Raw genomic sequence first — 26,072 nt, 5'->3', positions numbered from 1 at the left:
ATTGATTGTCATTGAATGTTTCAGTACGTCATTGAGTGTTTCCATGTTATTGAAGCTTTCTGTATGTCATTAAATGTTTATCTGCGTATTACTAGTTAAAGCTTCAGTCCGAAAGATCTGACCTAGTTGTTACTGAACTTTATTCTTGCACATGTCTCTCTGTCAAATTTATTTAAATCTAATATTGCCAAGGATAAATTAAGTTCAAAATCTAAGGAGTATTTATATTATTTATAATAGAATATAAGTAAAAGAAAAAAAACCTTTACATAGGTATACTTACATAGTTGCCTCGAACATGGTAACCAACGTTAGCAAATTGGTAACCAAGAGAGCAACCCGTCCTGGCACAACTTCGGGTGATACAAAGAAGCTTCCCCAAGAAATAATGACGAAAATTCCACTGGGGAAGTAGAATTCTAGCATTGGACCAACAACTCTTCGTCCCATTCTAACATAAAACTCCAACGATGATAGTTTTACTTAAATATATCAAGAATGTAATACTTAATTAGATAGTTAAATAACTAGTCTACAATGACACAGTGTTACTAGTAAGAATTGCTTATTGAGCGTATACAGCACATTGTAGTACTTCAAATCGCTCACCTATAACATTCCTCATCAATCTTTTCTTCCATATTTGTAAAATCCTCGGTCACTCTTCGTCGTAAGCCTAAGTCGTTTTTACTACAAAATCTTCATTTTGTTTTTTGTCTCAACAATGGTATTTATGAATATTGCGTAAATATTATCAATACTTACGGACGCCTACCTTTCCAATAGTATTAATATATACAGATGGTGATCAGAAAAATGGAAACACCTGTAGTTGGCAACACGTCAGATGTATGGGTTGGCAGTGGTGTCGTGGTGCCCGCAGCGCCGGACCGCTGGTGGTGGTGTGTTAGGTCGGTCTCCATACTACGTCAGGCGCAGTGAAACAGTAGTGTCCAATGGCTGCAGCAGACGGAGGTAGTGTAAAATGGGAGACCTCTCAGATTTTCAAAGAGGGCAAATTGTTAGTGCGCGGTTATGTGGAGTGAGTGTGACGACAGTGGCTACTCTGTTAGGTGTCGAAGGTGATGACGGCCTACACAACACACGGGAAAACCACATCGGGAAAGCGGAACAGTCGGCGCAAGAAAATCATGAGTGACAGGTCACGCCGGGTATTAAAGCGCATTGCGGAGCAAGTGACGGAGGAACTCAATCAGCACCTCCTCCACCCTGTTTCGACAATCACAGTCCGCCGCGAATTACATGACATGAACTTACGGGGTCGTGTTGCACGGGCCAAACCGCTCATCAGGGACCATAACGCTTTCGCACGCCGCAAATGGTGCCGCGACCATGCAACTTGGACCGTTGAGGACTGGAAACGTGTGATATGGTCGGATGAGTCATCCTTCACCCTCTTCCCAACCATGGGCCGTATTTATGTGTGGAGAACGCCCAAAGAAGCTTATGATCTGCAGTTTCTCCGCCCAACTCTGAAACATGGCGGCGGCTCGGTGATGCTGTGGGCCGCCATATCATGGTTTTCATTGGGTCCTGTGGTCACACTTAGCGGAAGAATCACTGCCAACGATTATGTCGCAATTTTAGGAGACCACTTGCATCCTATTGTCCGGATGTTGTTCCCGGACAATGACGCCATCTTCCAGGATGATAATGCACCCATCCACACAGCTGGCGTTGTTGCAGCGTGGTTTGAGGAACATCGGGATGAAGTTCAACACCTCCCCTGGCCCGCCCAATCCCCAGATCTCAACATAATTGAACATCTGTGGTCTGTCTTGGAAACACGACTCCGGCGTCGATTTCCACTTCCATCCTCTCTCACAGAACTGGCCGATGCCCTGCACGAGAAATGGTGTAAAATTCCACTTGCTACCATTCACGACTTCTATGCCTCCATCCCACGTCGCATCAAGGCTGTTCTGAAGGCGAAAGGTGCCCCGATACCATATTAATCTGGTAAATTGCAATTTCATTCAGGTGTTTCCATTTTTCTGATCACCATCTGTATATATAGCTCTAGTGTTACTATTATAGAAATAAAAAGACCAATCTATAAGTATTGAAAAAGGTGACATCCAAAAGTATCGAAAATATCTACGTAATATTCGTAGGTACCACTGTTGAGACACAAGAAAAAAGTGAAAATCGTGTTCTTAGTTATTGTGTGCCTATGAAGAAGGGTGACCGAGCGTGTCACTCGAAATATCGGGGAATGATTGATGAAGAATATTACAAATGAGTGACTTGATGTACTACTAAAAGCTTAAAATGTAAAAGAAGACTCTAAGGAGAATCTGTATACTAAGCCAATTAAAAAAAAATAGTGTTGAGCTCTTCACAACAAACTATAAATAATATATTACAGGGCCTCTTAGGTATTACTAATCAATCTCATATTCTAAAGTAGAGCTATTCAACCAATACTTTAAAGCTCAGCTGTACAACCAATAATCTAAAGTACAGCTGTCCTACTATTAATTCAAAGTAGAGCTGTACAATCAATATTCAAAAGAAGAGCTGTACGACCAATACTCCAAACTAGAGCTGTCCATCTAATAATCTAACGTAGAGCTGTACAATCAATACCCTAAAATAGAGTTATACAACGGAAACTGTAAACTAGAGATTTGGTTGTAGGGCAGAAAAGAGAACTCAACATACATTCAGCCCATTTTTTTCTCTGAAAGAAGGCAACATTTTTTATTGATCACTCTGTATAATGGAGATCTCTATCTGTTTTGACTTGACAAGAATTCCTTGCATCGCTGAAGGATTGAAGCTCATTTCTTTTCTCAGATCAATTCAAGCAGCGGCGTACGCAAGTGAACATTTCTAGATTTAACCTCCTTAAGCAAGATACTATGGAAATTAAACATTTACTAAAAATATACAAAAATCTTGCTTGTCTTCAAATGATGTGTGATTAAGTGTTTGAACTCCCATTTGATTAAATTCAACACAAATGAATTCAGCCAATGAATTCAAATGTTTTGCTGGAAGAAGCATTTCACTTATTGTACTAATTTGACTGCTCCTCTATTTCTTTTCCATTCTTTCCATCAACAGTTTAAGATGGTTTTGTCCTCTTCAGGTAGATAAACTTTACATTTACTTGGTAGCATCACATATTGAAATGTTTTTATATAGAGAGTGAAATAACGGTCCAGGTTTCTTTTTTTTCTCTATCAATAAAATTAGAAAATTCTAGATACAGTGTCTTTTGAAATTATTAAGACTAATTCAATAGTGTCTTTTCTCCTAAGTGACCTGATGAAGGAAATAGGTGTTCTGCACTGTGCCCCTTCTAGTTCATGGCAGCATCCAGAGCACTAGTAAGGTGTAGGTGAAACTTGTAGGAAACCCCCTCAGCACACAGCAGCTTCGCGAGGTTTTAGTTGTAGTTAGAATCCCTAGTCCAGTGCGACCTCGGAGCAGGTATAGGTTATTTGATCAGCGGTCAGACTGATGCCTGGTTCCTCCGTGGTCACTCTTTTATGTATCCTCTTCGGGTTACTCGTCTTCTTTCGGTTTCCTTCGTGTGGTCCGTCTCCTTTCGGTTTCGTTCGTGTCTTCCTCTTTACCTGCTTATTTGTAAATATCAGTACGTGTCGTTATGAACATGTACTTGTGTAGTGATGTGGGGATCCTTACAATATTCATTTGTAATTCAATTTCAAAAGCCGTTAAAATAACAGTAAACTGTGCTAAATTATTCTACGCACTTCAAACCTTTGTATCTATCTATGTAGCTCTATTTTTTTGTATCTTTGTAGCTCATGAAGGAAATGAAATGATATTTATAGTTTTACGTAGATAATTATTTATTATCATAATTTTCAAACTAAAGCGCATCAAAAATGTACTTTAGTGTAATGGTGTTTGTTACAAGGTTTTATTTCTTTATTTTTTTGTTTGGTATGTTTAGTGATTGTGTTTTCCCGCACAAGTTATGTTGATATCTTTTAAACCAAATCATCACACACACACACATACACACAAATAATAACAAGGGGCGAGATTTTTTTGTCTTAACTCTTATGTACTTACGAGTATTGACAGATAAATTGATTGATTCTGGTTTATATTTTAAGTCAAGTATATACGTTGGTGTTTCAATAGTCTGAGACAAGGTATCAAGGAAAATTACGGGATCTTTCGAAGCCCACTTTAGAACAACTTCATCTGAACTCTCAGGATCTGAAAGCAAGGAAAGTTTAATGTACAAACAGTAATAACCACAATTATAAAAATTTATAAAATACGGCTTTTTAATAATATTATCCGAAACAATGTTTTATATGGCCGCCCGAATGCCAGAAGTCAGAAATGTAGTGTGTCCCAGAAGTTACCAGCTTACAAGTCTGGGAAAATTATTTTAATTTGCAATTTGAACACGGAATTGTTAATTTACTATAAATATGCAAGCTATTAATTAAAATACAGGGTGTTCCAAAAATAAACAACTACTTTTAGTAAAAACGTTGAAATAACCGATACATGGCCGCCTGCAGCGGGAGACAGTTACTCCCTAGATTTTCGAAGGGTATTCATTTCTTGGAAATATATGTCAAAATATAATAATTTCCTTTGATATAATACTATGGTATCTAACATATTTATATTGGTACTATATAGTTTATTTACTGTAGTTAATATGGGTATGTACGTAAATAATTGTTGTTTTATATTACGTATTATGTGTCATGCGTGCATCAAAATGTGTTTGTGTGTCAATCTTATGCCCCCATTCGAAAAAATTCTGCAGACGTCCCGATATTATATAAAACACAAGAAATACACATATGAGCAGATATGATCAGTTATATCACTTACATATAACAGCTTTTATTGGACAACATTGTAAATCAACTGGATATCTTCTGAAATCAAATTTACATGGAATCCTGATTGACACTCTGAAAATAGATAGAAACAAAAAAAAATTAATGTAGCAAGAGTAGCGTCATCACTAATTTTCTTTATTTATACTCAATTAATTCAGTTTTTACTAAAATCGTGAAAAGTATAATTAACAACTGTTTATTGAAAGCTGGTAGAAAGCCATCTTCTGTAATGCAACCAAAAGATGGAATATCACACGTACGACGTCAGAAACAATGTGCGTGTTTAGAAAATAAAATGGAGCAATCAGGAAGCAGCTTTTGAACAAAGTCGTGTGAAAGTTCCCCATGGAGAAGGCACAATTGCGAGTGATTTTACTTTACAATTTGAAACTTGACCATTCTGTATATTTCAGCATATAACATTAATGGGTTAGATTCTTGTTTGTCTCTGTTCGGGCGCCATCTGTTACGGTCTTGAGTTCGTTCCCTTACGTCCCTGTTCGGGCAAACATTTGTTATAGTAGCTAGTTGGTGTGCAACTATGCCTTTTCCCAAAATGCCATATACCGAAACTTACCGAAAACCTTATAAAGCACCAATCCCGTTTCCTTACTCTAGTAATTATAATAGTCTCATACAGGGGTGTAGCCAAGGGGGGGCTCATCGGGGCCGGGCCCCCCCAAATGGTTTCCTGGCCCCCCCAAATGACCAACTTTTAAAACATCCCCAAATGGTTTCCTGGCCCCCCCAAATGACCAACTTTTAAAACATCATAGTAAAATTATCTCTCTTCATTCATTTAAAAGTAACAAAGTTTATTGACAATTAATAATTTATGGTAAAATAGTATGGAGAAATATTGTTTTTCCATACCGATCGAAAAATAGTATAGTATCTCTTCCTTATACCGATCGAAAAATGGGATACTTTTTGTGACAGCAGATTGCACAATTTACTGCGAAATATATTTGACAGTTTGAAGACAAACGTTTTAACAAGGTACTACAAATACAGCCATAAAACAAAGTACTAAATTGATTTGTAAGTACAGTGTATTTTTATATGCTTTAACGAGTATTTTAAAAGACATAAAGGATGGAAAATTTGGTGAGAAACAATGCTTTTATTCAATTTGGGTTTCATTCGCTCTCTCTTTTATTTCTACTCACGAGGAAACGGTCTTAAATGTAAACAACCGATTTGGCTGGGGTCGGGATATGTGTTACTGGAGCCCAAAGTAGGGGACACGTATTTTGGCGTTTGGGCCCATACGCAGAAATTTCCGAAATACGGGCTCTCAAAGTGGCCCTACATTCCATAACTAGGAAGCGAATGACGTTACTGGTACAGAATGTTGGCTTGGGTTGGAATATGTTATAATATATCCAAAAGTATGGGACTTGTGTTTGTTGTTAGGTCCCACAAAAAGGAATGTCGAATATACAGGGTCCGATATTGCTAGATTTTCAATAAGGCCATGAAGTTAGAAATACAAGCGAAAAACGCAAACATTCTTTCGCTCCGTTGACACCCTCGTGGTCAGCAGATCCCCCTCGACGGCTCGTGCCAGCTGAACATCTGTTCAGAATTGCATGGGTACCACATATGCCGACTTCATGGCCTTATTGAAAATCTAGCAATATCGGACCCTGTACATTCGACATTTCTTTTTGTGGGACCTAACCACAAACACAAGTCTCATACTTTTGGATATATTATAACATTCCAACCCAAGCCAACATTCTGTACCAGTAACGTCATTCGCTTCCTAGTTATGGCATGTAGGGCCACTTTGGGGCCCCGTATTTCGGAAATTTCTGCATATGAGCCCAAACGCCAAATAACGTGTCTCCTACCTTGGTCTCCCGTAACACACATCCAGACCCCAGCCAAATCGGTTGTGTACAAGTAACGTCATTCGCTTTCTAGTTATAGCATGTAGGGCCACTTTGGGGTCCCGTATTTCGGAAATTTCTGCGTATGGGCCGAAAAGCCAAAATACGTGTCTGCTACTTGTGTCTTCTGTAACACATATCCGGACCCCAGCCAAATCGGTTGGGTACAAGTGACGTCATTCGCTTCCTAGTTATAGCATGTAGGGCCATTTTGGGGCCCCGTATTTTGGAAATTTAATGTATGGGCCCAAACGCCAAAATACGTGTCTCCTACTTTGGTCTTCCGTAACACATATCTGGACCACAGCCAAATCGGTTGTGTACAAGTAACGTCATTCGCTTCCTAGTTATAGCATGTAGGGCCACTTTAGGGTCCCGTATTTCAGAAATTTCTGCATATGGGCCCAAACGCCAAAATACGTGCCTCCTACCTTGGTCTCCTGTAATACATATCCGGACCCCAGCCAAATCGGTTGTGTACAAGTAACGTTATTCGCTTCCTAGTTGTAGCATGTAGGGCCACTTTGGGGTCCCGAATTTCGGAAATTTCTGCGTATGGGCCCAAACGCCAAAATACGTGTCTCCTTCTTTGGTCTCCCGTAACACATATCCGGACCCCAGCCAAATCGGTTGTTTACACTTAAGACCGTTTCCTCGTCAGTGTAATAAAATAATTATGTTTTTTTAGTCACGAATAATAAATAAGTATATTTGTCAGGAAACCGTAAAGAAATTAAGTGAAATTTCAAAGAAAATCAATCTTGTGTAGATAGGTTCTGTATACAATGTCTTAAATTTAAATATAAAGGTAACCAAGAAACGTGTTGTTGCTTTTTCACACACCGCCTTCGAACATCGATATGTCACCTAACCTGGAAGATCGAAAATAGTCCCCATCAGCATCGACGACCTTCTCCCAATATTCTGAAAGGCCATGGATTCCATCGCGGTAGAACATAGTGGGCCGTGAAACGAAGAAGGTATCAGGTGAATATTGGACTTTTACTAGGGATTTGAAATGGCGTCCTCTAATGTGATTGTCCAAAGAATGGAACAGATGATAATCGGACGGTGCAATACGCTGGGAATATAGTGGTTGCAATATTGTTTCCCATCCAAGGCGAAAAATGGTGTCCTGAGTCATCCTAGCCACGAGGGACTTAGCGTTGTCCCGTAAACGATGACCCATTTGCAATTCAGAAGTGATGGCTCCAGAGTTTTGAGTTTTTGTTGAGCACAGCTCAACTGCTGACATTACACAATTGCATTGATACTCTGACCAGCTGGTAGCAGTTCCCGATGCACGATGTACCAAACACACAGAAGGACCTTCTTCTGGTACAGTGCTGGTTTCGGCTGTTTCGAAATCGCTTCATGGGATGCTAACCAATGATGACGACGCCGTGGAGCTTCGTATAGGACACACTTTTTATCACATGTTAACGCCCTGTCCAGAAATGGCTCCGAAACAGTAAATAAACACAGGCGACTGCCGCGTTGCCTTCTGACCTGGAGTCAAAATATGAGAGACCCATCGACCCAACTTGTAGTGCTTCACAAGTTGATGGATGTGCTGCCGAATGGTTTCTCCACACACTGAATTGTAGTCCCAGTTCCTCTTTGTACATGTGTTGGTCTTCTGGCACGTGGTGTTTTCGGGTGTTTTGTCATCGTCCTTAAACTTGTTAAACCATCGCTGCAATGTCTGCGTCATCACGACACTCTCACCAAAGGCCTGGCATATCTTCTGTCCCGCTACAGCAGCGTTTGACCTCCGTTTGAACTCGTTCAGCATACATGCTCCTATGACACTCTGTGGAAGTCCCATGTTCCCTCTGTCTTTATGCAAGTTCATGGTGTGTCTGAATTGCCACAACCAGGTAGTATGTTGGATATACCTACAACAACAACTGACTTTCACCTTATCTCCACTCGCATTCAACTCACGATGTGAGGTCCAATTGAACACAGACCTCCACGAAAAGGGACAGAACTTTCTTGGTTACCTTTATAGTTATGCACAAAAGTACAGCGTTTGGTCCAGGGCAGTAGTTCTGGATTAAGCATAATAAAAACTATCTTGAATATAATTTATGGATAATAATAATAATAATAATAATAATAATAATAATAATAATAATAATAATAATAATAATAATAATAATAATAATAATAATAAGCTAAAATAGTGTTTTTAGTTTTGCAGACTAGCAGCAATACATTTTTTAGCTTTGCACATTGTAGCTGGCCCCCCCTCAAAAACGACGGGCCCCCCCTACACAAACCTGCTGGCTACACCCCTGGTCTCATATGTGTTGAAAGGCAACGGTTGTGAGCCTACTGCTCATTTTTTATCTTTACAGGTCCTCCCAGCTTCAATCTGCCCGTACCTGCTATGTGATATTGGCGTGAGAAAAGCAGTGCCTTTAGAATAGGAGTGCTAAATGAACGTATGTTGGTTTGTTGAATTTCGTGCCTGAACTAAACACATTTGAAAGCTGAGCCCTTCCACCATTGGTCAATAGCATATTTTGATGTGCTCCTCAGGAATACCCTAAAAGTGGACCTTCAGAAAATTATTCATGCAATTGCACACGAGGGATACACCATACCCTGTTGATCGGTATCCCCATACAATCAGTAAAGTGAAAAAGTTGGCCTCATAACAGCCATAAAGTGCGCATCGGCCAACAAGAAATGCCATCTGAAAGTGTTTACTTCTCTGAATGCAGGGAATAACCGGGAAGATTTTATACTAGATTGTCACAGATTATACAACAGATTGAAACGATTATCAAACTGTGTTGTTGGTCGATGATCTTGGGGCTTACATTTCAATGTTGTGTCAATGATACGAAATTGTACTCACCACTCTTTACCTAAATGTTTTAAGTGAGTAGATCGTAGTCCTGGGTCCAATTCCCACTGAGAGCATTAAATTTTGAACGCATTCCACCCTTAACAGTAGGTTCACGTTTCGTATAGTTTCGGAACTGGAAGAGGATGTTAAACTACAACAAATAGACACACAAAGCGGTTAGATGAGCAGAATGTCTCAGTTTGTACTCGTAACGGAAGATCATTCATAATTATACTCTCCATATAGTACACTGTCACGTAACCCTATTCAGTACATTGCCTCCTGACTGACTAGACACTCCAAGTTGTTTTCTCAACATGTGCGGAGCTTTGGACTTCGGGCACGTGACCTCGGTCTATCCACTGGTTGCATTACAAAGAGAAAGTGGTTTACCCCAGAGTTAAAATCAGATATCTGTTACTCTGACATAATATTAGTGAAATTGTTGGTTGAATTTTCCTCTGAGCAATTAGAAATAAAATATGTTTAAAATACTTCTCTCACTATAGTGCTTACAACTTGTGGAGATAAACCCAAGAAATCACTGCCGCGACGTAAAAGTCATGCTACATCTCATCGCGTCACCTTCTACAAGCTCCTGTTCCATTTTCACCTAGGTGCAGTTATGTTGTACATCGTTTCCTCTTTCAGTGGAGTCACGTGGCAACCTTAGATAATATATTAGTTTTTCCCCTTTGAAATAGTATTGTCATTTACAGTTATGCTATTCGCTTGAATTTATAATACAAGCCTAAAATGAAAATACAGACTGACATTCAAAAATCTGAGAACCTGCAGCAAAGGAGTTCCGGTTTCTCAAAAATGTTGAATTTTGGATGATTATATATGCACGTCATGGAATGAGTCATGGGTCACTGGATTACTTACATCGGACTTTTGTGCGAGTAATTCGGATTACTATGTCGCTTTTTAGACTCAGTCTAATCTGGAGACAGACAAATCCGGTGATTTGGTCACCAGGAAGTAGCCAAAATATCTCCGCAACATTACAACAGAATTTATAATGTTTCGTCTTAAGAATATGAAATATAATTTTACGTATATTCGTCTTCCCATACTAAAAAAGAATACAGTGTGTGTGTGTGTTTTTTTTTTTTTTTTTTTTTTTTTTTTTTTTTACATAGGTTATACAAAAATATTTAAGAAAATAAACTGTTTAGGGTCAGCGGCATATTTTATAGTCTAAACGACAAATTTTACAGGTTAGCTGGATTTAACTTTGACGATGCTCCACAACAGAAACATGTAGCTTAGTTTTTCTGTGATTAATACACCCTCCATTCCGAAAGAAACCGAACTTTTGAAAACAAATAGTACCACTAGTGCAATCTGTTGTAATATTCTACCGGTGGATGGCGTAGTCCCTCATTGACAACTGGTATAAATGTCATGACATTTGGATGCACGGCAACAAAGTTATTGCGTTTCAACTGTCAGTGTGTTATGTACATCGGTCGGAAAATGAGTTTCAAACAACGAGCTGCAATTGAGTTTTGTGTTAAACAGGGTAAAACTTTTAGTGAAACGCACCAAATGCTACAAAATGCATATGGTGATGAGTGTCTATCCCGTGCGCAAGTTTACGAGTGGTTCAGGCGATTCAAATCGGGTAGAGCGACGCTGGATGATGACGAAAGATCAGGCCGTCCCAGAACCGGATTATCGGAAGAATACATCGAAAAAGTGCGTGAATTCATCAAACATAACAAAAAATCGTCACAGACAGTCACTGGAGAGTTTTAATGAAGCGTTTGCTGGCAAGAATTCGTCGTATTCGGCCCGAATATCGCGAAATCGGCAGTTGGACTCTTTTGGACGATACTGCACCATCACATCGTTCGCGACTTGTAACTGAATTTTTGGTCAAAAATCACATTATTCGGTTGCATTATCCGCCCTATTCACCAGATCTCGCTCCGTGCGATTTCTATCTGTTCCCGAAACTGCATTTGGCGATGAAAGGAAAGTGGCACGCATCGATTGATGCCATTGAGAAGGCGACGACCGCCGTCCTAAAGACCATTCCAATAAAGGACATGGAGAAGTCGTTTGACAACTTGTTGGAGCGTGCAAATATGTGTATCGATGCAGAAGGGGAATACATTGATTAATAAAAATGATTTGTTCCAAAATGTACATTGCTTTTTTGTTTTTTTAAAAAAGTTCGGTTGCTTTTGGAATGGAGGGTGTACACTTTTATAGTTTGTTAAATCATGTAGTTATCTGTCAGTGCAATTCTTTGACACACAAACGAGAAAAAATAATTATTGATCTATGGAAAAGATAGAAAGAGGACGGAATTGAGTTGTTAGAATTATTTTAGGAGCTACACATACTCCTCATGTGTGTGGCGATGTTTCATCGTCTCTGTCACGGGTACATCCAGGTCATGGTTCTGCCTAGGTGAGATAAGATCACTCCAGGTCTGTCCGAGACTGGTGGGTCGTAAGTCTGAGTGACATTTAAGAGAAAATGACTACTTGTATAGTCCTTTGAAGAAAAAGATCAGCAAATAAATGGCAAAATCAGAAGAAATGTGCAACAACGTCTGTTAGCAGGTGCAAGAAAGTCTCAATAACTGATCATCTATTATAGCGCCATCAAAACATAACCATCACCTCCAGAAAACAGTGGAGGTCAAAGCGGTAAATTGAGAATGCGCTCCGAAATCCATGCCGGAAGTCTGAAGGAACCAGATTATGCATGGTCGGATTTTTTAATCCCAACCTGTACTAACATTTAATTTAGAATGTTTGCTTATATACAGACTAAAACTGATAATAACATATTGCATTAATCTCCAGATGTTCGCTACCAATCTCCACATTACCTCGAAGGTTCCATGTTTTCTTGTGGATTCTCTTCAACTTGTGGAGCTCGAGACTAATCCCGTTGCAATAGTTATCAACATGGGAGAAAAAAGTCCCATCCCAAATGGGCTAATTCCATGTGCCATTAGGCCCAATAATGCACTATTACCTCTGCTATTCCGGAGAGGTAAATTCCGTTCCATTCCAAATAGGTGGGTTTATTTGACACTTCCAACGGCTAGTTTACAATATGACGGCGAAGGCCACGTGGGATTTCAGAGGACTTTTAGTATGTTGTTTAGAACAGCATTCCCAACATCTGTTCCAATTTTCAGCTTATTACTAATTTGTTTCTTTCTTTATTAAAATTTGAGCTTCATTTACTGCACTATACATCCGATAATGCACGTAGTACCTCTGCTTTTCCTGGGAAGAAAGTTTCGTCCCATCTCAAGTGGGCGAATTACATTGCCATTGGACCCGGTAACGCGCATGGTACCTGTGTTATTACATGATATAATAAAGGACCGGGACTCGAGCTCCTTCCTAGTTTCAGGAAGCTCCTGAATTGAGTTGGACTCTGCCGGCTGGTACTCAAACCGTGGTTATATGGTATCTTATGATTATGGAACACCTTCCGACGCTACTAGTGAGTTTGAGAAGTACGGTTGCATTAAACGCTTCGGAGGTGACACTGGATGTAGTAGTAGAGACATACTTGCTCGGGAACTCCCTCTATGGGTAGATATAACTGAAAGATGGGCCTCTACCCGTTGCGTAATGGGGCTACCTCATTACCACTGGTCGAAAGAATGTTAGTAGCCGCCCTAGAGATGGGAGAAAATTCGGTAGTGGTTCCCCAACAAATCATTCTAACCAGCGATCAATGGCAATAATCTTTTGAGAATCAGGTGAATCCTGATTATCCACTCTACCCTTGGACAAATAGCGGTGAGCTTATAAGGTACCCACCATAGTCGATTCTGCAGTCAATTCAAGGGAGAGGATGTGGAGAGGGAGAGGTATGGTAGTTCAGTGAAAGAGCGCTCACCTCAGTTGCGAGGGGTCCCTGGTTCTATCCCAGGCCATGTTTGTATATGCTTTTTTCCCTTGTTTTTCCATTTCTACCCATGTTCTTATCCCACCAATTTCCTCATACTCGCTCACGTTAATTAATTAGCCGTCTGCATTAGCCTGTAGAGGATAATCGTGAGACAAAAAAACTAGAAATATATTTCATTTCAAAAGAAATGTTCTAGCTTTCCTCATCTCAAACTTGTAGATGAGTGATTCGCAGAACACATCTCAGGTTTCACTACTAAAGATATACCACACTGACTTGACACCAGGCCTTCCGTTCCAGGCGCTGCTATCGGCTGAAGGAATTCTACTCCTTTTCGCTAAGATTCTTTCGCTTAGCAACAGCGGGACCCTAATTGGCTCAACGCATGGGTGTGTCGAGATATGAGCTTCAGTTCGCATTTTTCCCATGGCTCAAGACATTTTGGCAGCACAATAGCAAAACGTATTGAGGTCATGACCGTGACACCCACACCACATGCTACCTTCTCCAAAACAAGTGTCTAGGAAATGCGTCATCTAACCACTGGAAAGCGATTTGCCAACTCTAGCATTAATCCCAGGTCTTTTATAGACACTCTGTAGAAATAATAAGATAACAAGAAATAACAATCTTACTCAATCACATAATATATTCGCTTATCTCTGAACACCACCATTCTGTCCAACTTTCGGAAGCCATCTCGGATCATCAAATGCTTCATTCTCCAAAATATAAGATTCGGTTTCCAAAACTTGCTGAAATCGCCTGGATATACATTTTTAGACACTTTCTTCTCTCCAGGATTAAAAGTTAAGTTTAGGCGAGGCTCTACCCATTGCAGAACTAGGAGGCAGTCCATGGACATAAGCTAGAAAAAAAATGAAAATGTTTGAGTTAAGTGTTATTAATCATATCTAATGCTCATTTCCATATATTTAAATCCTCCACGCATTATTTTATGGTTCTGTGTATTATAAGCTTTTTAAAATGTAGTATTAATTAGGAGTTCATGCGTCACGCGCTTTATCCTGCTCTGAGTCTCGTTTCTCAGATCCACAACACGGACAGATCCACTGAACTACACAGACCCAATGACCAGGTACTGTTGAAGCAGGGGTAAAAATGAGGAGACGCGAGAGGACGCCGTTCCTCCACTTCCAAAAATATTTAAGGTGTTCCTCCACTTTCTAAAAAGTTACAACGGGCAAAGATGGGCAGGAGGGACGGCGTTACATCATGCGTCCCCTCACCTTTGCAGATGCACTTTTACTTAGGAATGTTGAAGTATCAACTCTACAGAATTACTGCAGACTTTTATAGTGGGATGATGATTTCCCTTACTCGAACACAGATATTCAAATGTCTGATTTCTTTTCTGATATTTCTTAATCAAGATGCTTGACTATTACAAAAAACAGTTTCATATTTATTCGTCTTCCCATGCTGAACAACAATACTGTTGTTTTGAATACATTTTACACAAAAAATATTTCATATAAAAGGGTTTGAACTAAACGGCATCTCTTAATATTCCACACAAGTTTTACAGATTCTCCCTATTAAAAGTTTGACGATCCTCCAAAAGAAGACCGTGTATTTTGTTTTAGTTCCGTTATTCTCGCGAGTTTATATATTTATAGAACTTGTAGTTATTTTTCAGTGTAGTATTTTGACACACATAGATGCACACAAGAGAGAAATTAAATATAGATATAAATCTTGTTTGTTAGACTTACATTAGTAGTCTCCATGTATATGACAATGTTTCCTCGTTTTCCGATCTAACTGCATCACGGATTTTTCCGAGTCACATCGAGTCACCGGATCTGGTGTATTACGGGTCTGACTGCTTACAGACCACGAACTTTGTGAGCCGTTCTATCACTGGCCATAATTAATTAATTTTTCTTAGCAAGTTAATGTAAAATTCTGTAGTGTTGTCACGGATATGCTTCGGTAGTAAACCAGTTGACAATGCTGCAAAAGCATTGCCAGAACCAACTTAAAAAGAATGGAGAGATGGAGCGGGAAGGATAAATGTTATTGTTCCTAGATGTAAAAATAAATCTTTTTATCCTCACCTTATTCTCTTTCTCGCAAAAATGAGCAAAATATTATCTCTCTATGACTTACAGTTCTCGAGATATGGCTGCTTAAATATCTAGAAATTCGAACTTTTTTTTTTTTTTTGCCAATATCTGGGGAACGGTGGCCAGTTGGTCAGTGGGCAGTTAATCAGTGCCCACCGGTTACTATTTAGTATCAAAATGTTCACCATCCTCTTAGGTATTGATCAACACCAATATGATCTCTGTGTGACTTACAGTTCCCGAGATTTGGCTCCTGAAATCTCCCGAGATCGGAACTATCCTTTGGCCAATATCACGGAAACGGTAAGTCATAGAGAGGTGATATTGGTGTTAATCAATCCCTAATAGAGAAACATTTTCGTACCGATGTTAGTTGATGGCCACTATCCAACTTGCCACTGACCAAACCAGTAGCCAGTTGGACAGTGGCCACCGGTTACTATTTGGTACCAAAATATTTACCATCCTCTTAGATATTGATCAACATCAATGTCATCTCTCTACAACTTATGGTTCCCGAGCTATGGCTCCTTAAATGTCTAGAAATTGACTATTTTTTGGCCAATATCACGGTAACGGAAAGTCATAGAGAGATGATATTGGTGTTAATCAATACCTAAGAGTATGTAAACATTTTGGTACCGATAATAATTGGTGGCCATTGGCCAAACCAGTGGCCAGTTGAACAGTGGCCACCGATTATTATTTGGTACCAAAATATTTACCATCCTTTTAGGTATTGATCAACATCAATGTCATCTCCCTACAACTTATGGTTCCCGAGCTATGGCTCCTTAAACCTCTGGAAGTCGGCCATTTTTTGGCGAATATCTCGGGAACAGTAAGAGTGACGCGAAAAATTTAATCACTTTCTCTGATAGTTTTTGATGCTGTATCGAATGCAGGGTTCAAAATTGAAAAAATCACAAATAACAGACAGACAGACACACAGATATAGAGAATTCAGTAACGAACTTAAAAAGTTCTTTGAATATCATACAAGCTGCTTGAGACACTTGATGTACACAAATAATAATAAGAGAATGGGGTTAATTTTGTCCAATTGCACTGCAGTCTCTCAAAAGATTATTTAACAGAGAGCTAATATTTGAGTTTAAATTTGAAAACCACCACCCGAGTTATAAATCCAAGACTGTTCTTGAAGGTCATGTATATTAAATGAATATGTTTGATCTTCATTTTCAATCTCTTCTTCTGGTAAAATATAACATAAAGAGTTGCATTGTTGTACAGTCACAAACATAAAAAAGTAGGTAAAAGTTTTTTTTTTATTATTTCTTATGGCTTCAATCTCTACTTATGTACGAGATGTGGTTCTTCATATGTTAACTGAAATATCACTGTTTCCTACTGCGTAGAAGATTCTTCAATTACTTCGACATTTTAACCGTGAATAAACAATAAAACAGAATGCTTTCTTATCATATAACCTCTTAGTCTTTGTTTAAATCCTTATTGTTGCGCAGCAGAAATGGAGTGGGTCAATCGGTCGTGGGTCAACTCACTACGACCCATTGCTACCCACTACCCATCATGGCCCACTCTGACTCATCTTTCCTCTGCAGGTGTGTTTGTTTTATCTTTCACTAACATAATAGATTATGATTTAAAGAAAAAATAGACACAACAAAATAGTATTAGTGGTGTTTAAGCCTTTCTGAGTGCGAGTATTCTTTCCCTCCCCTTCGTTGTTCATAGTGGGATAGCATATTTAAAATCGTGGCTTTTCAAGATTTGTTCTTTCTGGAGAAAAGCGAGGCGGCAATTGATCCTATTACATGGGGGCGGCAAATTCCCTAGGGTGTAGGTGTTCATCGCTAAAAGTTTAAAGCGATCTTTAATTTTCAAGAGATGTTAATATCTTTAGTTTTTACTAATTTTCGTATGTGTGAGAGAAAAGCCCTAATCTTCACAATGGCTTCTTACTTATTTTAGCAAGCAGGGAGCATCAACAAAAATAAATATTTCTCGTGATTTATCGAGGTCTCTATACATCATATTTTCGATAATTATGGGCAGCTTTTTACATAAAAAACTATTTGTGTGCATCCTAAGTCACACATTTGGGTAACTATTAGGCCTATATAATCACTGTTTTGAAGTGCTTCTATCAGATGTATCGGTGGATTCAGCAACGCAAATACGATAATTGTAGCCCGGGGCAACAACTCGCCTTAGCGCCTCCCAGAGCAACCAAACCAAAACGCTCCCTTTGCGCCCTCCGCATCCGGCGCCGGCGCACAAGCCCAGTTCCCCCCATTCCCAGTTAGGCTACTGGGTGGATTTAGTCATTGATTTATTGAAATCAAAGTAAATTGATCGCATTCACTTCCCCACAATCCTCGAGATATTATTACATGCACTAATTAATGTATACACATTACTTGTTCATGTTTTTCTGTCAGAGGAAATAAGATCATTTATTTTCATTTCATCAAACGATATGACAATCGACGTTTTTAGTTTCTAGTTCTGTCATTGTTTCTCCTTTTGCCTCACGAAATATACAATAATATTTACAAATAGAAGAATATATAGCAGTGTTTAACAAATTAACCAAATGTTTTGAATAAAAGAAAACGTAGAAAATCTACAACACAACTAATAGCCTGTCAACTGAGAGAACACGAGAATGGTCTCTCACTAAGAAATTCAGTGATTTGGTATCGAATGAGACGTCACGCGAAAGAACAGGCTGCACATGGTTTACATTCTTTATTTCTACCTCTATCTGATACAAGATTGCTTGACTTCGTTCATCTCAGGAGAGATGCGGCAAGGCGGTGTCAATCAATAGCTTATACAGAGTATTTCAAAACAACACCAACAACTTTTGGGAGGTGATTCCTGACACCAAGATAAGACAAAAAGTATAGACCAACCTGGGTGCAGAAATGCGGCACTTCAGAGTTATAGGCTGCCGAAAACATGAAAAAAATGAACTTTGAAGGTCCATAGCTCCAATACTATGGGATCTACCGTAGTCAAGACTTCAATTAGGAACTAATATATGCTCTATCCAAATATCCAAGTTTCAAAATTCTGCAGTACTCACGCAATAATTTTTATAAAGCTGCTACAGGCATATAATTTGAATCACCACCTACCTCTATAAAAATTGTTGCGGAAGTACCTTAGGATTCTGAAACATGGATATTTGGATAGCGAGCATATTACTTCCTAACTGAAGTCTTGACCCGCCAAAAGTAGGTCCCATAGTTTTGGAGCTACGGACCTTTAAAGCTTATTTCTTCATGTTTTCAGCAACCTTTAACTCCGAAATGACGGATTTCTGCACCCAGGTTGGTCTATATTTTATTATCTTATCTTGGTGTCAGGAGTCACCTCCTAAACGTTGTCGGCGTTGTTTTGAAATACCCTGTATATTTGCCATAATTTCGTGACACTATACTGTATATACCAAACCGATTTAATTGTCATTGAGATTTGTATAAGCAGAGTTTATAGTTAATCATTTTCAACTGTATGCTATTTCCTTTTCCTCCTACTATACTGGAAGGGCGGGAACGTTTGTTGCACAGGATTCCAGATTCGATTCCCAGTGGATAAAACTTGAAATCTGAACGTATTACGTTGATACAGATTGCATCTTGAACTGTAAATTTAATCTAGCCTTTGTGCTTAAATTCAACGATAAATTTAAATAATAATAATAATAATAATAATAATAATAATAATAATAATAATAATAATAATAATAATAATAATAATAATAATAATAATAATAATAATAATAATAATAATAATAATAATAAAACTTACTGTTATTGTTACATCGTACGCAGGATAATGGTTGGCATTGTTGGAAGTTACTAAATGCAAATAAATAAATAAAAATAAGTTGAAAAGTTCCTTAGCCAGCCAACAGTTAGCCGTCATTTATCCAACAATTTTGACCTCGTACTCTAAATCTCACTTTTACTTGTTTCATAGAGCGTTATGTTGGTAGCAAGGGCGCCGATTTCTCTGTAAATTTGGGGGGTGGAGGCATTCAGATGCAGAAGGTATATATATGAGGATTTTAAGACGAATTGCACTCAAATTATTCCAAATATTGTATATTCATAAATACAATAGTGTAGACCACATGAGCTTTCGGGAGGCCCGGGCACCGTCGGCCCCACCAGGATCGGTGCCCTTGGTTTGCAGATTACTAGCCTCCTATTTTCCACTGTTGAGTCTACTGTCTGTGCTGCTAGGGACTTGGTGCCTTATTCTGTATCGGTCTCTACAAAATTTGCGAATCACAAAGCAATGAATGAAAAAAAAAAAAAAAACAATAATCAAGTAGAGGTCTATAAGTGGTATGCCGAATATTTTAAAATGAAACGCAAAATTTGCGGTACGTTGACGCAAAACGGCATGGAGTGAGGCCTAAGATCTAAACTAATATTAATCTTTATTTAAAAACTTCAATTTTTGCTAACTTTCGATATCAATTACTTACTCCATTTATTTCGTCCATTTCAGTAAATCTATCTATTCGTAACACAAAAGCTACTTCCAGAGGACCTAAAAGAAAAAAGAAAAGAACATTAAATTATGTGATTTGAAGTCATTGTTATAAAATACAGTTTACCAGAATGGGAAGGTCTATTGTTTAAAATAAAATTACTTTAAAAGAACAGCAAAGCGTGAAGAATAAATAAATATTTAATTATATATATCCGATGCATTCCTTGCAAGGGGATACTTTACAAGTACTTCGGAACATTTTCACCCATATGAGCCGGGGGTCGCAAGTCAATAGTTTCTGAGTAATTTGCATATGTGTGATTTCTTTGAAATTTGCCGGCTAACGAGAGGTGGGCGAGAAACTTTTACCCTGACCCACTTCCACATACCGTAAAGCGATGAAAGTTTACATGTGCAATCCTGCATACCTATGTAGTTCACGTGGTAATGTACAGCTCGAAACTCTGCACCGTTGCTGTGTTACAGATCCGAACGTGAAGTAAGGTATAGTAGTCCAAAATCCATTGATGCATCTCAGAAAGCAGCGTGGCAACATCACAGAAGTACTTGGACCTAGGAAATTACTGCATGGTTGGAAAGAGGTAGAATGAAGGTCTTGTGCAGTCAAGAGAAAACGCGAACTATGACGCATTTCATACCCTGTGCTGTGCATCCGTCTGGCCAACATTCGAGCGGTAAACGAGTGCGCTTTTCCCAGGAGGTGGACACATGAACTATATAGGTATGCAGGATTACACATGTAAACTTTCATCGCTCTATGATATGTGAAAGTGGGTCAGGGTGATACTTTCTCGCGCATCTCTCGTTAACCGGTAAATTTCAAAGAAATCACACATATGCAAATTACTCAAAAACTATTGATTTGCGAGCCCCGGTTCATATGGGTGAAAATGTTCCAAAGTACTTTTAGTGCATTCCCATGCAAGGTATGCATCGAATTACCAGTCACTATATATATATATATATATATATATATATATATATATATATATATATATATATATATATATATATATATATATATATATATATATATATATATATATATATATGTATAGGGTGTTTCAAAACAACACCGACAATGTTTGGGAGATGATTCCTCACACCAAGATAAGACGAAAAGTATAGACCAACCTGGGTGCACAAATGCTTCCTTTCGGAGTTATAGACGGCCGAAAACATGAAAAAATGAATTTTAAAGGTCATAGCTCCAAAACTGTGGAACCTACCGTAGTCGGGTCAAGACTTCACTTAGGAACTACCATACGTGCCCTATCCAAAAATCCTTGTTTCAGAATCCTGTGGTACTTTCGCAACAATTTTTACAGAGAAAGTTTGGCTAAGGGCATACAATCTGAAGTACTCACCAACTACCGCTATAAAACTTGTTGCGGAATTACCATAGGGTTCTGGAACATGGATATTTGGATAGGCCACATACTAGTTTCTCAGTGAAGTCTTGATCCGACTACAATAGGTCCCATAGATTTGGAGTGATGGACCTTTAAACTTCATTTTAAGAAGTTAATAAAAAGAGCGTCCCGTACAAAACTTCCGTGCCTATTACCATGCGATGTCTTGTAGGTAGAATCAATAATGGACCGAGAATTTGGCCCTTCACCCATTTTATTATAAAACACAAAATAATCTTCGTGGTTTACAAGGTCATATAACAAAGTCTCTATTATGACCAAGGTTGAGAGATTTAGTCCTTCCCCTATTTTATTATAAAATATAAAATAATCTTTGTGCTTTACAAAGTTCATATAACAAAGTCTCTATTATGACCAAAGTTGAGATTTAGTCCTTCACCTATTTTATTATAAAATACAAAATAATCTTTGTGCTTTACAAAGTTCATACAACAAAGTCTCTATTATGACCAAGGTTGAGAGATTTAGTCTTTCCCCTATTTTATTATAAAATACAAAATAATCTTTGTGCTTTACAAAGTTCATATAACAAATTCTCTATTATGACCAAGGTTGAGAGATTTAGTCTTTCCCCTATTTTATTATAAAATACAAAATAATCTTTGTGCTTTACAAAGTTCATATAACAAAGTCTCTATTATGATCAAGGTTGAGAGATTTAGTCCTTCCCCTATTTTATTATAAAATACAAAATAATGTTTGTGGTTTACAAAGTTCATATAACAAAGTCTCTATTATGACCAAAGTTGAGAGATTTAGTCCTTCACCTATTTTATTATAAAATACAAAATTATCTTTGTGTTTTACAAAATTCATATAACAAAGTCTCTATTATGGCCAAAGTTGAGAGATTTAGTCCTTCACCCATTTTATTATGAAATACAAAATAATTTTTTGTACTTTACAAAGTTCATATAACAAAGTCTCTATTATGACCAAGGTTGAGAGATTTAGTCCTTCACCTATTTTATTATAAAATACAAAATAATCTTTGTGGTTTACAAAGTTCATATAACAAAGTCTCTATTATGACCAAAGTTGAGATTTAGTTCTTCACCTATTTTATTATAAAATACAAAATAATCTTTGTGCTTTACAAAGTTCATACAACAAAGTCTCTATTATGACCAAGGTTGAGAGATTTAGTCCTTCCCCTATTTTATTATAAAATACAAAATAATCTTTGTGGTTTACAAAGTTCATATAACAAAGTCTCTATTATGGCCAAAGTTGAGAGATTTAGTCCACCTATTTTATTATGAAATACAAAATAATTTTTGTACTTTACAAAGTTCATATAACAAATTCTCTATTATGACCAAGGTTGAAGGATATATCGTTTCGTAAGTGAACCCCTTCGCTTAAGGCAGCCGCCGGGGTGCTTTATGGTGACTCCAAGTTATGGTCCTAGGAAACCTCAGCTCAAAGCAGCCTTGCGAGGTTAGGTTGTGTTGAGGAATCCCCTTCCCTTCAGAGCAGCCTCCAGAAATGTTAGGATAGGTATAGTCCCTTAGTCCAAAGCGACCTCCAGAGCTGTTGTAGGTAGGCGATCATTGGTCAACTGATGCCTCCTTCCTCTGTGGTTCCCCTTTTCTAGTCCCTCTTCGGGTGACTCGTCTTCTTTCGGTTCCCTTCGTGTCTTCTCGTTCAGTGTATCGTCTGCTTGTTTGTACACGTGTCGTTCATAAACATGTGCTCATGTTGTGATGTGGGGATCCTCACAATATATATTACTCCAACTAGAATTGTTTATGTTCGATTCTCTGAGTAACATAATTTGTTGATGATAGATTCAATAATCTTGTCCCGAGTTTGTCACCTTGCTTAACCGATCTGGGTTTGCTGCTTAACGTGAAATCCGAACCAAATTCACTCCTTCCAAGAAATCCAGTGCAAGTCTAACGTAAAATTCTAAACTGAATCTAAATTGAGAAACATGTGTTTATAGAAGTGTGCGGCCGCCCAGAAATGTAAATTTTGAAGATGAAAATTGTATAGTAAAAATGCATGTACGAGCACAGAATAAGATTTCAAGATTCTGACTCAAAGTTGATGTTAGGTGGTATTGATCCCTTGTTTAGAATTAACTTGGCCGGCTTGCGGTTGTTTGTGTGTATATGACAAGAGTCTTGTGGTTTTTGGGTCTTTGTGGGTCACCGGATCTGGGTCGGTCTCGAGTCATTCTTCAATGACGAGTCAAACCGGTCAGCAGATCTGACGACTTCCAAGCCAATTTCATGACACGTTCTGTTATTATTCCGTGGTATATTCTAAAAACTGAAGAAAACATAATTGTGGGAATTTGGCGTTGGAAATAGGTCTACTTTACAAGAAATACAGAAAAAAATCTTAAAGTGAGACAGACGTGGTATTTATTCATAAGAGATGTGATCAAAAAGATACGGTGAATAATTTTATTAGAAACAAGAAATATGGTGAATAATTTTATTAGAAACAAGAAATACGGTGAATAATTTTATTAGAAACAAGAAATACTGTGAATAAATTTATTAGAAACAAGAAATACGGTGAATAATTTTATTAGAAACAAGAAATACGGTGAATAATTTTATTAGAAACAATAAATACGGTGAATAATTTTATTAGAAACCAGAAATACGGTGAATAATTTTATTAGAAACAAGAAATACTGTGAATAAATTTATTAGAAACAAGAAATACGGTGAATAATTTTATTGGAAACAAGAAATACGGCGAATAATTTTATTAGTAACAAGAAATACGGCGAATAATTTTATTAGAAACATAGTAATAAGCTTACATGAAAATTAATTTAATCTCCTTTAAAGTACTGTCCTTAGCTAGCAATGTACTTATCCTTACGTTGAATCCATGACTGAAAGCTTTTATGAAAGGCTTGTTTTAAGAGGGCGTTCGACTGCTCTGTCGTGGCCTTCTCAATGTCCGGAATGGTGTTAAAACCTTTTCCTTTAAGCATGAAATTTGATTTGGGGGAAGAACCAGAAGTTGCATGGTGCTACATCCGGAGAATACTATGGATATGGACAAACACCAATATTTTTTCGACCAAAAACTCCAGTTTGTCAGCCAAAAGTCGGGGAACGAATTTTGCACCCATTTTTCTCATTTGCAAATCAGCGGTTAAAATGCTTTGCATGGACCTATACGAGATGCTAAGTTCTTCGGTAAACTCTCGAATAGTTATTCGCCAGTTTGAATGAACAATTTTTGCAACTTCTTCCATATTTTTTTTCTGTTCTTGAGGTAAATGGACATCCTGAACGTTGCTCGTCTTCTACCGACTCATTTCCGCTTTTAAATCGATCGTGGCACTTGTAAACAGTCTTCAGAGTTACAGCATTATCGCCATACACCAATTTCAACAGTTCATGAGTTTCTTTGGCATATTTTTGCAACTTGAAACAGAATATAATGTTCACGCGTTGTTTGAAATCCATGATGTGCGACAGACATGGTAAACATAACCAGTGTTGCCAACAAACCCTGAAGAAAATATGCTAGATGACGTTCAGAAATAAGCTTTTTTACACACACACACACACACACACACACACACACACACACACACACACACACACACACACACACACATAAAAGGCTAGATTTTGAACTGCAAACTTATAACCCACATTGTAGATTTTAAACCCCTTTTTTGTGTGTAGGATTATAAGTGAGTTACAGTAAAATTTGAAATGTTGAATTTTATTCGCTGAATACTAACAAGCAACATACCTGACTTTAAATTACAATAAAATACATCAACAACTCAATGATTTGTGAAAGTCAGCAGCTATATTATCAGTTAAATTGAAGTAAGTCATCATCGATGACGTCGCAGCTAGCCGAGGCGCTGTATATAACTGGATGCACCATTGTTTGATTGTGAATTGGTTGTATTTCTGTAGATTGCCATTGTGTAAGTCATCATCGATGACGTCGCAGCTAGCCGAGGCGCTGTATATAACTGGATGCACCATTGTTTGATTGTGAATTGGTTGTATTTCTGTAGATTGCCATTGTGTAAGTCATCATCGATGACGTCGCAGCTAGCCGAGGCGCTGTATATAACTGGATGCACCATTGTTTGATTGTGAATTGGTTGTATTTCTGTAGATTGCCATTGTGTAAGTCATCATCGATGACGTCGCAGCTAGCCGAGGCGCTGTATATAACTGGATGCACCATTGTTTGATTGTGAATTGGTTGTATTTCTGTAGATTGCCATTGTCCCGATTTTCAGTATTACTTTTTTCGGCAGGTCATAGTCCTTATAAACACTTCTTACTTCTCTGTACAGCCACATGAATCATTATGATTGCACAGAGTTTTCAAACTGATTAGCAGTGTTTCTTCCAGACATGTCTTTTTGAGGGCACTGCCCTCCCCCCATCCGGAGCTCTGAGAGTGCTCCCCCCCGAAACATTGTTCCTGGAAGCAACACTGCTGATTAGATATCCTATTTGTTTCCTTTAATAAATACAAATCATTTATGTGGCTTGAGGACGCGAACA

At 38.1% G+C, this 26,072-nt stretch overlaps 1 protein-coding gene across 1 annotated transcript; it reads right to left on the bottom strand.

Annotated features, from left to right (window-relative positions):
- Positions 1–279: 279 nt before the first annotated feature.
- Positions 280–25,871, bottom strand: LOC145675946 (glycine receptor subunit alpha-2-like). The gene is made up of 6 exons (XM_081746761.1): positions 25,847–25,871; positions 20,097–20,161; positions 14,153–14,385; positions 4,858–4,940; positions 4,072–4,221; positions 280–482 (listed from the first exon to the last, which is right to left on the bottom strand). Exons 1-6 carry the CDS (start codon positions 25,869–25,871, stop codon positions 280–282), a joined length of 759 nt encoding a protein of 252 aa, XP_081602887.1.
- Positions 25,872–26,072: the final 201 nt, after the last annotated feature.

Source organism: Thermobia domestica, chromosome 18 (genome assembly GCF_964235325.1).
Source record: "Thermobia domestica chromosome 18, izTheDome1.hap1.1, whole genome shotgun sequence".
NCBI lineage: Eukaryota > Metazoa > Arthropoda > Insecta > Zygentoma > Lepismatidae > Thermobia > Thermobia domestica.
This window is presented reverse-complemented; position numbering and strand designations above follow the sequence as displayed.

Excerpts from the sequence above, each read along its gene's own strand:
- LOC145675946 (XM_081746761.1), bottom strand. The coding sequence starts at position 25,871 with ATGATTCATGTGGCTGTACAGAGAA. Across the intron at positions 20,162-25,846 it reads TCATGTGGCTGTACAGAGAA|GTCCTCTGGAAGTAGCTTTT; the intron begins GTAAGAAGTGTT and ends TTTTTCTTTTAG. Across the intron at positions 483-4,071 it reads CAATTTATCTGTCAATACTC|TAAAACTATCATCGTTGGAG; the intron begins GTAAGTACATAA and ends GATATATTTAAG.